The 12,705-nt window shown below is 42.9% G+C and overlaps 1 protein-coding gene across 3 annotated transcripts in view; it reads right to left on the bottom strand.

The window, feature by feature from the left end:
• Positions 1 to 404: 404 nt before the first annotated feature.
• CCHCR1 (coiled-coil alpha-helical rod protein 1) overlaps positions 405 to 12,705 on the bottom strand; it is a 130,852-nt gene continuing 118,551 nt past the window's right edge. For all 3 annotated transcript variants that reach the window (XM_077462458.1, XM_077462376.1, XM_077462539.1), the window contains 6 exons: positions 11,652 to 11,779; positions 11,369 to 11,557; positions 7,687 to 7,788; positions 5,629 to 5,780; positions 5,330 to 5,468; positions 405 to 2,415 (listed from right to left, as the gene is read on the bottom strand). In XM_077462458.1, coding sequence (XP_077318584.1) covers positions 2,312 to 2,415; positions 5,330 to 5,468; positions 5,629 to 5,780; positions 7,687 to 7,788; positions 11,369 to 11,557; positions 11,652 to 11,779 — 814 coding nt within the window. In that variant the 3' untranslated portion in view covers positions 405 to 2,311. The remainder of the gene's footprint in view (positions 2,416 to 5,329; positions 5,469 to 5,628; positions 5,781 to 7,686; positions 7,789 to 11,368; positions 11,558 to 11,651; positions 11,780 to 12,705) is intronic.

The raw sequence follows: 12,705 nt of genomic DNA, 5'->3' as shown, positions 1-12,705 counted from the left end.
TTTTACTTAAAGGTGTTTTGTGCATCCCCTTGCAGGTAGGCCTATTGATGTCAGGGCACAGATGCTGCTCCCAATCTGACATCTGTGTGGGTGTATAGTTCCAAATACAGACAGTGTGCAAAGGATCCAAAGTACTGTACACCAAAGTATGAAATTCATGGGCAAATCAAAATTCCCCCCTTTTTTTTTTTTAAAGATATGTTCGTACACTGTACTCAATGTTTACGATGGCACTGACTTATAAACAAGTACCGTTGCGCACAGCTACTCATGTCAAAAGTTGTATGCCGCACTTGGGCGGAAGAAATACACAGGCAGGTATGCCGAACGGGCTCAACCGGCCCATGCACATAAGCTCTCCTAGGGTCATGAATCTAGAAATAAAAATTGCACATTTTAGAAAAAAAAAAAAAAGATACCATGGTCTTTATTTGTAATTTCATCTCTATAAAAGGTTTTGTCCATTACAAATCTTGGAAAGAAAATAAGTATTTACATACACCTTATTTACAAGCAGCTGACCTTCATTCTAGGACTGGAAATCCTAAATGAACAGGAATGTATGCATTTTAAAAATGTGCTAGCTTATAAAGGTTCAAGTCCAAGGAGGTGTGCGCCACCTCTTAGACCCATCTCTTTTATTTACATTTTACACTTTGACAGCGAGCTGGGAGTATAGCTAATGTTATACTGTATGTTCAGTGCTTCACCACTGGATGTTTAGGCCTCCTCCACGGAAGTTGGAGTCATTTGCAGCCACTCTGCCCACCCCTCCTCTTTCTGTCAAGCTATGGAGCACTTATGTAAATCCAGCCACACGAGTGCATGGACAGTGGGAGCAGAGAGTCGGGACAGAGCGGCTGCTCTCATAACATTTATACTCCTCACACTCTGTAAAATTGTGAACAAAAGATAAGTCCAGGAGGTGGTTTACACCTTTGGACTTAAACCCTTATAAGTTTATTTTTTTTACACACACCAAAGTACTGCGCTCTAACATTATAATAAATCTAACTTTAATGTAAATCACATTAATCTAAACAAAAATATGTAGTGCTTATTCATATGACAGCAAAATAAAATCAATTGATAGTGCATGTGTGTGTTCCCCAGACATCAGTTATAGATGAACTGTGCATAGGGAGGTTGATGGCGGACGGCGATTCGTTTTTATGGATGCTTGTTCTTACAGGAATACGTGTAAGTGCAATTATAATCGTTTAATAAATTTAAGTTTACGGATTCACACTATGGTTGGCCTCTTTCTATTTCCATGAGCCTGTGCTTGATGTATGCTTCATATGCCTGCTGTGTCCCCAGGTTTAGCATTATCTGGCCATGGAGAGGTGACGCCGCTGGGTTGATATTCCGGATGGTTATTCATCATACAGGCTGTGTTAAGTGTGATATCTATATGGTGGTGGATCACGTGTACATGGTGTTTGCATATTCAGGATTTCCATTCACTTCTTGTTTTCTTGGACTCTATTGGATCACATAGTGACTGCATAGACTTTTTTGTCATATATTAATACACGTTATTTATATATGGGTATTAGGTGATTTATATATTTACATATGTAATTTTTAGCGCCTTTTTTTGGGGGTTTTTTTGTGTGTATATCTCACAAAGTTGAACTGCTGCTGGTTAGGGTTCACTGTGGTAGCACGGTATTCTTTTTATTTTTTCCATATTGTAATGTACAATTAAAGAAATTGTAAAGTCTTGTTTAAAGGAAAATAAATAAATACATGTTTATAGGCGGCTGAGAGGCCGAGACTGCCATCAGTCCAGGCAACTGGTGGATCGAGACTGCCCAAGTTGGGATGACGTGCTCCTTGAAATGATCTTAGTGATGTCAATAGAGAGCAGACTTCAGACCGCTATCCGCTGAAAATGGCTGGACTTCTCCTTTTAATGAGACATTCCAGACAAATCTACAAATTTTGCACTTAAAATAAATGTCCTGAGACCAATATGTAGGCTGCCTTTGTCAACTGCCTGGCCCTGTTTAGCTTCAGTATTTGAGTCACTGACCTGGAACAAGCATGTTGTATGCAAAGATAGAACTGTTCTGTGTCAGACTACAAATATCTTAGCTACTGGAACTGTGCGACAGCCAGGCAACTAGCATTTTCAGGAAAGTCAGCCATGCTAGTTTACATATTACTCCCAGTATTGATTTAAATTTAAAAAATAATGCCAATAGCACCGAGGTAATAAGCTCCTTTTTGATCACTCTGCATATGAATGGTCCATCTTGTGCAAAAATGACACTGTTATAACATTACATATGCTGCCCCTTGCTGGCTACATGAGTTCTTCAGCCTCATCTTCATCTTCATGATCAACATCCTCTTTAAGCAGAGCAGCTCCAAGGCTTTGCAAGTTGGCCAGCATATTGGAAAGAGATTCTGATAAATAAAAAAAAAAATAAAAAATAAAAAAAAAAGGAATATGCAATATGATTTTGTAAGCACAAACCATCATTAGACATGTCTTTTTTTTTTTTTTTTTTTTTTTAAATCAGCTTTTCCAGCACCCCTCCTCTCCATGTAATGTAGGTGAAGCGCAGTGGAATATTTGTAGTAAGCAGATTACTGGCAAGATCACTAGATGCAAAACAGGAAAGCTGCAATATATTCATTTTTTTTTGTGCGACTATACAATCAGAGTTTAGGTAGGGAGCTATGCTTGGAGTGAAGTGTCTTTATTTAGGTAGTTTTAGGGAAGGTAAAGTTTTAGATGAGGATGTTTGGATAGTTACACCATCATCATTTTACAGGAGCCATTTATTAAAGTACAGAGATGCAATAATTTTCCCGGGGTATGTTGTTCCTTTTTAGTGATTCTTCTGCTGCGTACACACGACCGGACTTTCCAGCAGACTAGGTCCGACGGTCTTCCCGACTGACTTTACGGACGGACGGACGGACTTCCAAATGAACGGACTAGCCCACACATGGACTAAAGTCCGTTCATTTTGAACGTGATGAGTTACGATAGGACTAGAAAAGGAAGTCAATCTCGTCGCTTTTATCGGCGAGATTGACACCTTGCGAGCCCCGTCGCCTGGTATGGCTTTTAAGGGGAACCAACAGGCCCCCCCCGCTCCCACGCCGAAGAAACGGCATGGGGGTCCCCCCCTCCAAGGTCCATACCAAACCCTTATCCGAGCACTCAGCCCGGCCGGAAAGGAGGTGGGGACGAGCGAGTGCCCACCCCCCGAACCTTACCAGGCGGCATGCCCTCAACATGAGGGTTGGGTGGTTTGGGGAAGATGGCGCCCTGCTGGCCCCCCACCCCAAATCACCTTGTCCCCATGTTGATGAGGACAAGGGCATCTTCCCGACAACGCTGGCCGTGGGGGGTCTGAGGGCTTATCGGAATCCGGGGGCCCCCCAAATCCCGTCCCCCACTCTAGGTGAATAAGTATCCCTACCCATTCACCTGGGGGGGGGGGTGTGTAGTGTCAATAAAAAAAAATACACTAGACAGGTTTTTAAAGTAGTTTATTAGGCAGCTCCGGGGGTCTCTTCTGACTCCTCTGCTCTCTCTGGCCTCTTCTCCCAGGTTTCTCCGCTATCTTCTGCCTTTTTTTTTTGCTAGCGGTGGCCTGGTGTTTTCTGTCATGACGCTCTCTCCCCCACTGCAATGCTGTGTGCACTGTGCGCTACGACTTCACCCCTTATGACGGCACAGTCCCAGCATGCCTCTATAAGTCGTAGCGCACCGTGCACACAGCATTGCAGTGGAAGAGAGCGTTGTGTCAACCTCAGAAGACCGGAGGGAAGACGACGACGGAAAACACCGGGCCACCGCTAGCAAAAGAGAACAACATAGAGGAGGAGTCGCAAGGTACCTCCACAGCTGCCTAATAAACTACTTTAAAAACCTGTCTAGTGTGTTTTTTTTTTATTGACACTTTTTTCCCCCCAGGTGAATGGGTAGGGATACGATTTACCCCATACTTATTCACATAGGGTGGGGGACCAGGATCTGGAGCGCCCTCTTATTAAAGGGGGCTCCCGGATTCCAATAAGCCCCTGACAACCAATGGCCAGGGTTGTCGGAACAAGGCCCTTGTCCTCATCAACAGGGGGACAAGGTGGTTTGGGGAAAGGGGGTGGGGGGTGGGGGGGGGGGTGGGGGCATATGGACTGGTACGGTTCAGGAGGGGCGCTTCGCTTGTCCCCATCCCCTGCTGTGTGCTCGGATAAAGGGTCTAGTATGGACCTTTGGGGGGGGACCCCCACGCCATTTATTTGGCATAGGGGGTTCCCCTTAAAATCCATACTAGACCTAAGGGGCATTGTAGCCTCTCTCTCGCTGCAATAGGAAAATGTGTTTTTCCTATTGCAGCGAGTGCGAGATGTACAGTACCGTGCAGCCGAGAACCAGTGCGATAGGATCGCGCTGGAAACATTCTCGCGGGCAGTTGCTGTAGCTGCCCTTGCGTTGTATTTGGTCAGTCGGACCAGCATACAGACGAACGGGTTTCCCGATAGAAACTGGGTCCGATGGAGTTCAGACGGGAAGATTTGAAACATGTTCCATGTCTAAAGTCCGTTGGATTTTTGGACACAATCGAATTGTCTGAGGGCTTCCTTCCGTCGGACCTTTGCTGACGAAAAGTCCGGTCGTGTGTATGTGGCATTATGCTAATGTTTCATAGGTATGGGCAGCCTATTGCATTAGTGTGTGCACCCCAGAGCAGTGGACAGTGTCCGTAGAGTAGAGACTGGTTTCAGCAGTTTTTATATTTATTTTTTACAATTTTTTTACAATCTTTTAGGGGCTCCATTGGGGGGCTTTGGTCAAGGTTCTAAACAGAGAGAAAGGAACAGAGGCTGGGGCTTACCCAGTCCCTTTCTCTGCAGTCTTAGCTGCACTGCAAAGGAACGGAATGTGCTCTTTGCTGGAGCGGCTTCCTGTTTGTGCACAGACTGAAGCATAGTAAACACTGTTTACTATGCTTCAGTTAAGAATAAACACAGGTGCTATTGGTACAGATCACTCACTGTGTTCATTCAGTCAAAAATCCTGAAAAATCACCCGCAGCAGCCAGCAGAAGACAGAGGAAAGCTGGCAGCACTGCAGGGGAGAGACAGCAGATGTCAGGAAAGCAAGGGGAATCAGCACCACACAGGGCGATTAGGGAGTGCCCACGCCTATGTAACGTTTCATTATGCTTATCATCCAGAGTGCTGGCTATTCTTGGCAAGAACATTCTCTGGTCAAACCTTTAGGGACTAGAGTTGTAGGAAGCCTTCGTTAGGAAGTTCACCTCATGTGCCCAGTAGGGTATGAAAAGGATGGAGAACTCACCTTTCGTTCCTGTTGCTCCGATAGCCCCTGGAGCACCTGCTGACCCTTGTCCCTTCTCAGTGTGAGTATCCAGAGACTGGATTGCAACTGTCCGGTTTTTCTGGTGTGTGGCAAATAATCCCTCCTGCCGAAGTGTGGCCTGGAAGAAAAACCACACCACATTCAAAGCCAAAATAAAGAAATGGGTTTGAGGACAAGATTGCTAGTATCAAGCCTGAAGAATAAAATAAATGTAAAGTTTTACAGGCATGGGGTCGAGATTAAAAAGAAAATGATTTTTCCAGAACTAGCAAACTTACAATCATGAGGTTTTTGTTCCTTTCAGCATCCCGTAACTGACGGGTTAGCTGCTCCTCGCGCACTCGTGTGGCATCTTCTAGTGTACGCATCGTTTCTTGATTCCGATTCCTCTCCCGCTGCATCTGGCGCTCTGTTTGCCGAAGAGCCACGACTAGAATGCAATATGAAAATTACTATACAAAACAATAGTATTAGGGCAAAAAGCATAATTAACCTGGAGAGGAGGTATATTATGCCCTATATATAAGAAATATTCATATGCAATATGACCACATAACCATATTAGCATTTTAAAGAAACTGACCTTCTTTTTCATCCATTACGGGCACAGACCATACTGCCACCTAAAGGAGGATTGGACACTGCAAACCAAAAACTGTAGGCCAGCCCAGGATAACCCCCCTCCTACTACCAGCATGCCCCACATTGTCGCTAGTGTTCTAGGAGGCTGAATCTCTTTTGAAACAAAAAAAGAAAAAGCAATTCTTTTTATAGCATAATTTTCTTCATCAGCCAACATCCCCATATACCCTCTACAGCAGGGTAGTGTCACCATTCTGTATATGATGTGTGTGGCATTGGTGGCCTCGCCAGGCCTTTTCAGTTTTAACTCAACTCAACGAGCCTGCTTTAAAGGAATCGTAGGCTTCTTCAATTACTCCCAAATTCAGACTTTTGGCTCCTGATGTGGTGTTCACCAGTCTAAAAATAGAGGATCAGCCTGTTGCTTCGATCAGTTATTCCCGGTTTTGGGTCCTTTAGAGCTCCTAAAACCTCAGGCTTTCTCAGCACACCCACTTTTCTAATATTTCTTCATGGAGACTGCAAACACATGCATGTACCCATTTAAAGAGAACTCTGTAATACAGTGATCTGCCCCCACTGTAGATCCAGCAGTGTCCCACCTTAAAGCAAAATACCATATGGGTTGAGAATGCACCTTTTTAAAAGATGCAGCTGCTAAACAGTTGGAAGCCCTCTCTAGACCTCTATTCTTCCTGGTGGGCTCTGCTTTCCACCCCATCTGTGACCTTGCATTGCCACACCCTTTCTGACTGGTTAAAGTCCCTTAAAGTGTTTGTTACACCCAACATTTCATATTCCTAACATGTCTGTTGTACCATGTACTTTTGTTCAAAAGTATCCTGTTCTCTTTGTATGAAATACCTGGAGATCCTAAAAAGGGTATACACACACACACACTTTATCTTGCTTTTCTATTTAAAAATGATTAATATAATTAAACTATATATCCCACAATCCCTGGGTTTCTCAGTCTAGTGTTGGTGAGAGCTAAATGGTATTTAAATCTGACACAGGCACCAACTGGCAGAGAAATTAAAGCGATCGCTATATTGGAAGAGATGTATTTTGGCACTCCCACATTTAAGCAAAGACTGCCTTAGGTAAAAAAAATGAAGTCCTTGGTCTCAAAAGATCCAATAGGACTCCTTACAAGCTAAAGCCAATAACTTGGAGATGTTTCTAGTCAAGTCTAAGTCTAAGTGACAGCCACAAAAAACAGTACCTTACAGGATAATGTTAAAGGAATGTCCTGAATAGGCTCAAAATGTAGGTTTTTCTAAAACTGAATAGGTTTAAATCCCACAGTTGGGTTTGGGGCTGAACAGGGGGGACAACATGAGCGAGCGCCTTGAATGAAAGTACAAAATCAGGAACAAGTAGCCTAAGGATGCTGAAAAATATTAGGTAGGCATATACCTGATCCTTGTTATTGCCAAGGGTTAAACGTTAATCCACCCCCAATTGAAGGAAGGGAAGCATATGACCCACCAAAAAGACATGTAGGGAAGCCCCCAAAGCTACATACCAATGAAAATAAACCTTCCATGTACGATGATAGTTGAACGACTTTCCATCCACCAGTATGTGATGGTAGGGAGTGCCCGGAATTGTCACAGGTGAAGAGGAATTATACATCTCCATTTAAGGAAGTGCCAAGTATTTTTCCATCTTTCTGGTGCCCAAGCGAAGGGTGAGGATGTGTAGCTGGTAATCAAAATACTTTTTGCGGTTTTGTGTGTATATTTAGGTACCTGCTTTGGTGTGCTCTCTCCTTGTTTCATGCAGATGTTTCTCCATCTCAGCCAGTTGCTGAGTTGTTTTCTCCTCTACTTCCCTCACCTTGTGCTGCAGCTCTAGTTAAAAAAAAAAAGAAAGAAAAAAGTAATCTTGTGTATTGCTATAAAATAAAGCTACCATTGATCTGATACAATGCACTGAAGGTCTCCCCACCCTGTACAGGACCTACAGAGAGCTGACAGTGTGCAGATAATGTAATGGAGGCCTTTCTGCTGTTCCTATACAGGCCATACAGAGAGCTGACACAGAGTATAGAATTTAATGCAAGCTGCTTTGCTATTCTTATACAGGCCATACACAGCTGATACTAAGCAGAAAATGTATCAGGGCCTTCTTTGCCATTTCTTTTCAGGCCATACACAGAGCTGTATACAAATAGCAGAGAATATAGGGGAGACCTCTTTTCCTATACAAGCCATACGCAGAGTGGAGACGGAGTACAGAATATATCAAAAAGTTCACTCTGCTGTTCATATACAGAGCTTTTACTCTAGCATCTCTCCCAATTGTTTCTAATAGACCATCACAGCTGTCAGCAGAACCCTCTTATGATCTCTGCATTGTCTCCCCTACATTACAGCTGTAACAGCTGGGATGTTGCAAATCAATTTGATGAACATGTAGAGGGCGTAACCAGCAGCTGTGACAATTCTACCATGATACAGAGAGAGTCCCCTCTGCCAGCCATGGCATTTTAAATGAATACTGGTTGCAGATGAAATTAAAAGTAATAGCAAAATAGCTTGTGTTGCAACCGTATAAGTTAATAATACACAATAATGTGTTTACAATCATATGTGCACTACACTATATTAGCCCAGTTCCTTAAAGCAAACTGGTCAGCCATTACTTTTTTTTTTTTTTAAAGTAAAGTCCTGGCTAACAGCAGTCTCCACAAGACCTTTATTCTCCTGAAAAGCCTCTTCGATGCACCCCTATGATCTTATTTTTTTTATACTAAGAACTTGGATTCATGAAAGACAGAAGTTGTCAGACAAACCTGATTTCTTTTTATGAGGTGGTAAGTAAAACCTTGGACAGAGGGGTGGCGGTGGACGTGGTATACTTGGATTTTGCAAAAGCGTTCGATACAGTTCCGCACACATGGCTCATGTGTAAGGTAAAGTCTACAGGTTTGGAAATATCAGTTTGTAAATGGATAGAAAACGGTCTAAAAAATACAGAATTCAGAGTGTAGTGGTTAATGATTCTTACTCTGCATGGTCTAAGTTTATCATTGGTGTACCCCAAGGTTCAGTGCTGGGACCCTTACTTTTTAATATCTTTATAAGTGATATTGGGTCTGGGATCAAAAGTAACATTTCCGTCTTTGCAGATGACACCAAGCTATGCAGTGGAATAACGTCCTTACAGGATGTCTCCAATTTGCAAGCCGACCTCAATGCTCTGTCTAATTGGGCGACTATGTGGCAGATGAGGTTAAATGTTGAGAAATGTAAAGTTATGCACTTGGGGGCTAAGAATATGCATGCATCATACATGCTAGGGGGGGGGGGGGGGAGTACAACTGGGGGAATCCGTAGTGGAGAAGGATCTGGGGGTTTTGGTAGATCATAAGCTCAATAATGCATGCAATGCCAAGCTGTGGTCTACAAAGCGAGCAAAGTCCTTTCCTGTATTAAGAGAGGTATGGACTCCAGAGAGAGAGATATCATTTTGCCCCTTTTCAAATCATTGGTAAGACCTCATCTGGAATATGCAGTTCAGTTTTGGGCACCAGTTCTCAAAAAGGATATCGGGGAACAGGAGAAGGGCAACCAAACTGATAAGAGGCATGGAGGAACTCAGCTATGAGGAAAGAGAGGAACTGAATTCACTCTTGATAAGAGGAGATGAAGGGGGGATATGATCAACATGTACAAATATATAAGGGGTCCATATAGTGAACTTGGTGTCGAGTTATTCACTTTACAGTGAACAAAGAGGACAAGGGGGCACTCTTTACGTCTAGAGGAAAAGAGATTTCATCTCCAAATACGGAAAGGTTTCTTCACAGTAAGAGCTGTGAAAATGTGGAATAGACTCCCTACAGAGGTGGTTCTGGCCAGCTCAGTGGATTGCTTTAAGAAAGGCCTGGATTATTTCCCAAGTGTACATAATATAACTGGGTACTAACATTTATAGGTAAAGTTGATCCGGGGGGGGGGGGGGGATCAGGAAGGAATTTTTTCCCCTGCTTTAGCAAATTGAATCATGCTCTGCTGGGGTTTTTCTTTGCCTTCCTCTGGATCAACTGTGGGTATAGAATTGGGTATATGGGATTGTATGATATTATATATATATATATATATATATATATATATATATATATATATTTTTTTTTTTTTTTGTGGTTCAACTGGATGGACTTGTGTCTTTTTTCAACCTGACTATGTAATCAATGCAGCATTAAGCCCTACTCCCTTAATCCATACAGACATACACCATTCCCCTATGGCAAACAGTGACTAATAATTACTCTCATTGGAGAAGGGGGTGGGGGGTGGTGGTTAAAGTTTAGGTACAGGGGTGGGCCTTAATCCCAAAATTAGAGAAATTAAGCCTTTATTAGCAAATGATGAGGATCAGTGAGCTGCACTGAAGGTAAAAAACAAACAAAAAAACCCTAGACTAGACTGTGGTTAAGAGCCGCAAAACATAGCCAACACTTATTTTTTTTTTCATATATAACTTGTGGGTGATTTTAATATGGCTGACTACATTTGGGTTACTATACCCCCTCAGTGGAGCCCAAGTAGTAAAACATTTCCCTTTGTTCCTGCTCCCGAGGTCTTTGTTGTGTGATCCTGCACTGTACAACACAGCCTTTGCATTAAAAACACCTGACTGAATACAGATCCTACTGCACATGTGTGTAGCTTTGCTTTGTTTATTTCTGTGTGGTCCATACTCATGGGTATCCCCACCCATCCAGAAAATTACTGGCCAAGCCACACATATGCATGGTAGGACTGGGCATGGCTGTGAACTTTTGCTGCAAAGGTTGTTTGGTGCCGAGCAAGTCACACAATGAAGATCGTAGGAATGGGGATGAAAGTAAGTATTTAGCTACATGGGCTTCAGAGGGGCACAATTTAAAAGGAGAACTAAAAAAAAAAAAACCTTGCCCTTTAAAGGCTTTTTTTTTTGCAGGTAAAAGGCATCAATTGCCGTTCTTCAGTCCACAGAACTCTGAACGAATGATGCAGCCAGGTGGGCAGAGCCCCGCATGGCCACATTTTTTTTAAACTTGTGACAGCGGGTGGGGGGAAGATCCCCAGCCCACTGTCACAAACGGGGGATGCTCGTTTAGTATCATGTTCCACCCTGGATACAAATGTAACATGTAATCTGTTATGAAAGGTGAACCTAGCCTTTAAGTCAACATTTCTGCCTTAGAGCTCCCTGTATTTTCTAGGCATACAGACCTGCCTGTGTGACATCAGCCTTAGCACACACATGACAAGCTCCAAATAAAGAGGGAACCTTTGCAAAATGTCCACCCGAATCTTAAAAAGGGCATAAGCTACTTCTAACATCTTAGCAAGAAGCCTAAAACCTTGTCTCTCAAGGACTACATTTTATATGAATGGGACATTCTTCTCTTGCCAGGCAGCATGCTAAAAATGCCTCTACCTTTCTCATATTCCCCATTCTGATCCTGCAGTTGTTCTTTCAGCTGTTCAGAAGTTTCACAAGCTTCATGTAGCTTCCTTTCTAGCTCCATCACTTGGATTGTCAGGACCTTCTCTCTCCCTTCCGTCTCATGAAGAGATTGGCGGAGAAGCGAGACAGTGTCATGACACTCTGCTATCTCTGCTTCCACTGCAGAGATAACACAGGGAATCAAAATTAGGATAAAGAACAAAACATACATTTTGAATTGCACACCCTAGGAATCAGAGAATCAGGGTCTTACATTTTTCTCTGGTTTCTATAACTTTTTCCTCTAAGATGAGAGCACTGCGCTTCAGTTCGGTGCTCAGGTGGTTTCTCTCTTCATTTAAGAGTTGTACCTCATTCTTCAGGTCCTCATAAGATGGATACCTACATGAAACGGTCTAATATAAACCATATGAAAAAGACAAGAAAAAAAAAAAAAAAAAGAGAAAACCCCCTAGGGGTGGGACTTTAAAAGGCACTACCAAAAAACAAATTATATAAAAACATATTTTCACATAATTGATTGTTTTTTTGGTAGTGCCTTTAAAGTCCCACCCTTAGGGGGGTTTCTCTTTTTCCTTATTCTCAAGGGATGTAGCACACTGGGAACATATTTTATCAGAATTATTTTTCATTTATGAAAGAGACAGCACTAGATCTTCATTAGTAGAGTATCTGAGATGGTCTGTTTGGACTACAGCAAAAAAAAAAAAGCCCAAATATTCTCCAATACATGCAACATAAGGTATATCTTAGGAAACAACTTGCCCATTTAAGAACAGAGGCAGATTTGCAAGCGGACTCGTGTTTTTGTGTAACCCAATTATGACTCCTAAAAAAAGACATTGCCACCTTGACCATTCAGGGCAGGGCAGCCATCAAAAATAGTTGGGGCCCCTTTACACAGCTTTAGGCCTGACGCACGTGACCCCCCGCCCCCCCCCCCCAGTTCTGACCACCAACATTCCTCAGGGCCCGTCCACTGGCCATCCCAACGAATCCCTCAGTGCACCCACTTTTGTTTTAAATGCTCTTACAATGTAATATGTGAAAAATTTAAAGTCATCCCACGTCATCGGTGCATTCAAGATTTAACAGAAAGGAATTATATTTTGGACTCTTGAGCAGGACCCTACACTAACACCCCTACCTTTTCAGTAACCCCCCTAATTTATCCTCCCCTAGAAGATCTAAGAAAACAAAAAAACTAAATATATTCAGCGAAAAGATATCCCGATCCAGCAGCTGTATTCACACCACCCACTCCTCACACCTGTATAAGACACAGACCCTTCATTTGTACAACAGCC

This window comes from Lithobates pipiens, unplaced genomic scaffold, assembly GCF_037356315.1.
Source record: "Lithobates pipiens isolate NorthernLeopardFrog02 unplaced genomic scaffold, aLitPip1_a1.2 Scaffold_1, whole genome shotgun sequence".
NCBI classification, from domain to species: Eukaryota; Metazoa; Chordata; class Amphibia; order Anura; family Ranidae; genus Lithobates; species Lithobates pipiens.
Note: the sequence above shows the minus strand (reverse complement) of the source record. Positions and strands in the feature narration are given on the sequence as shown.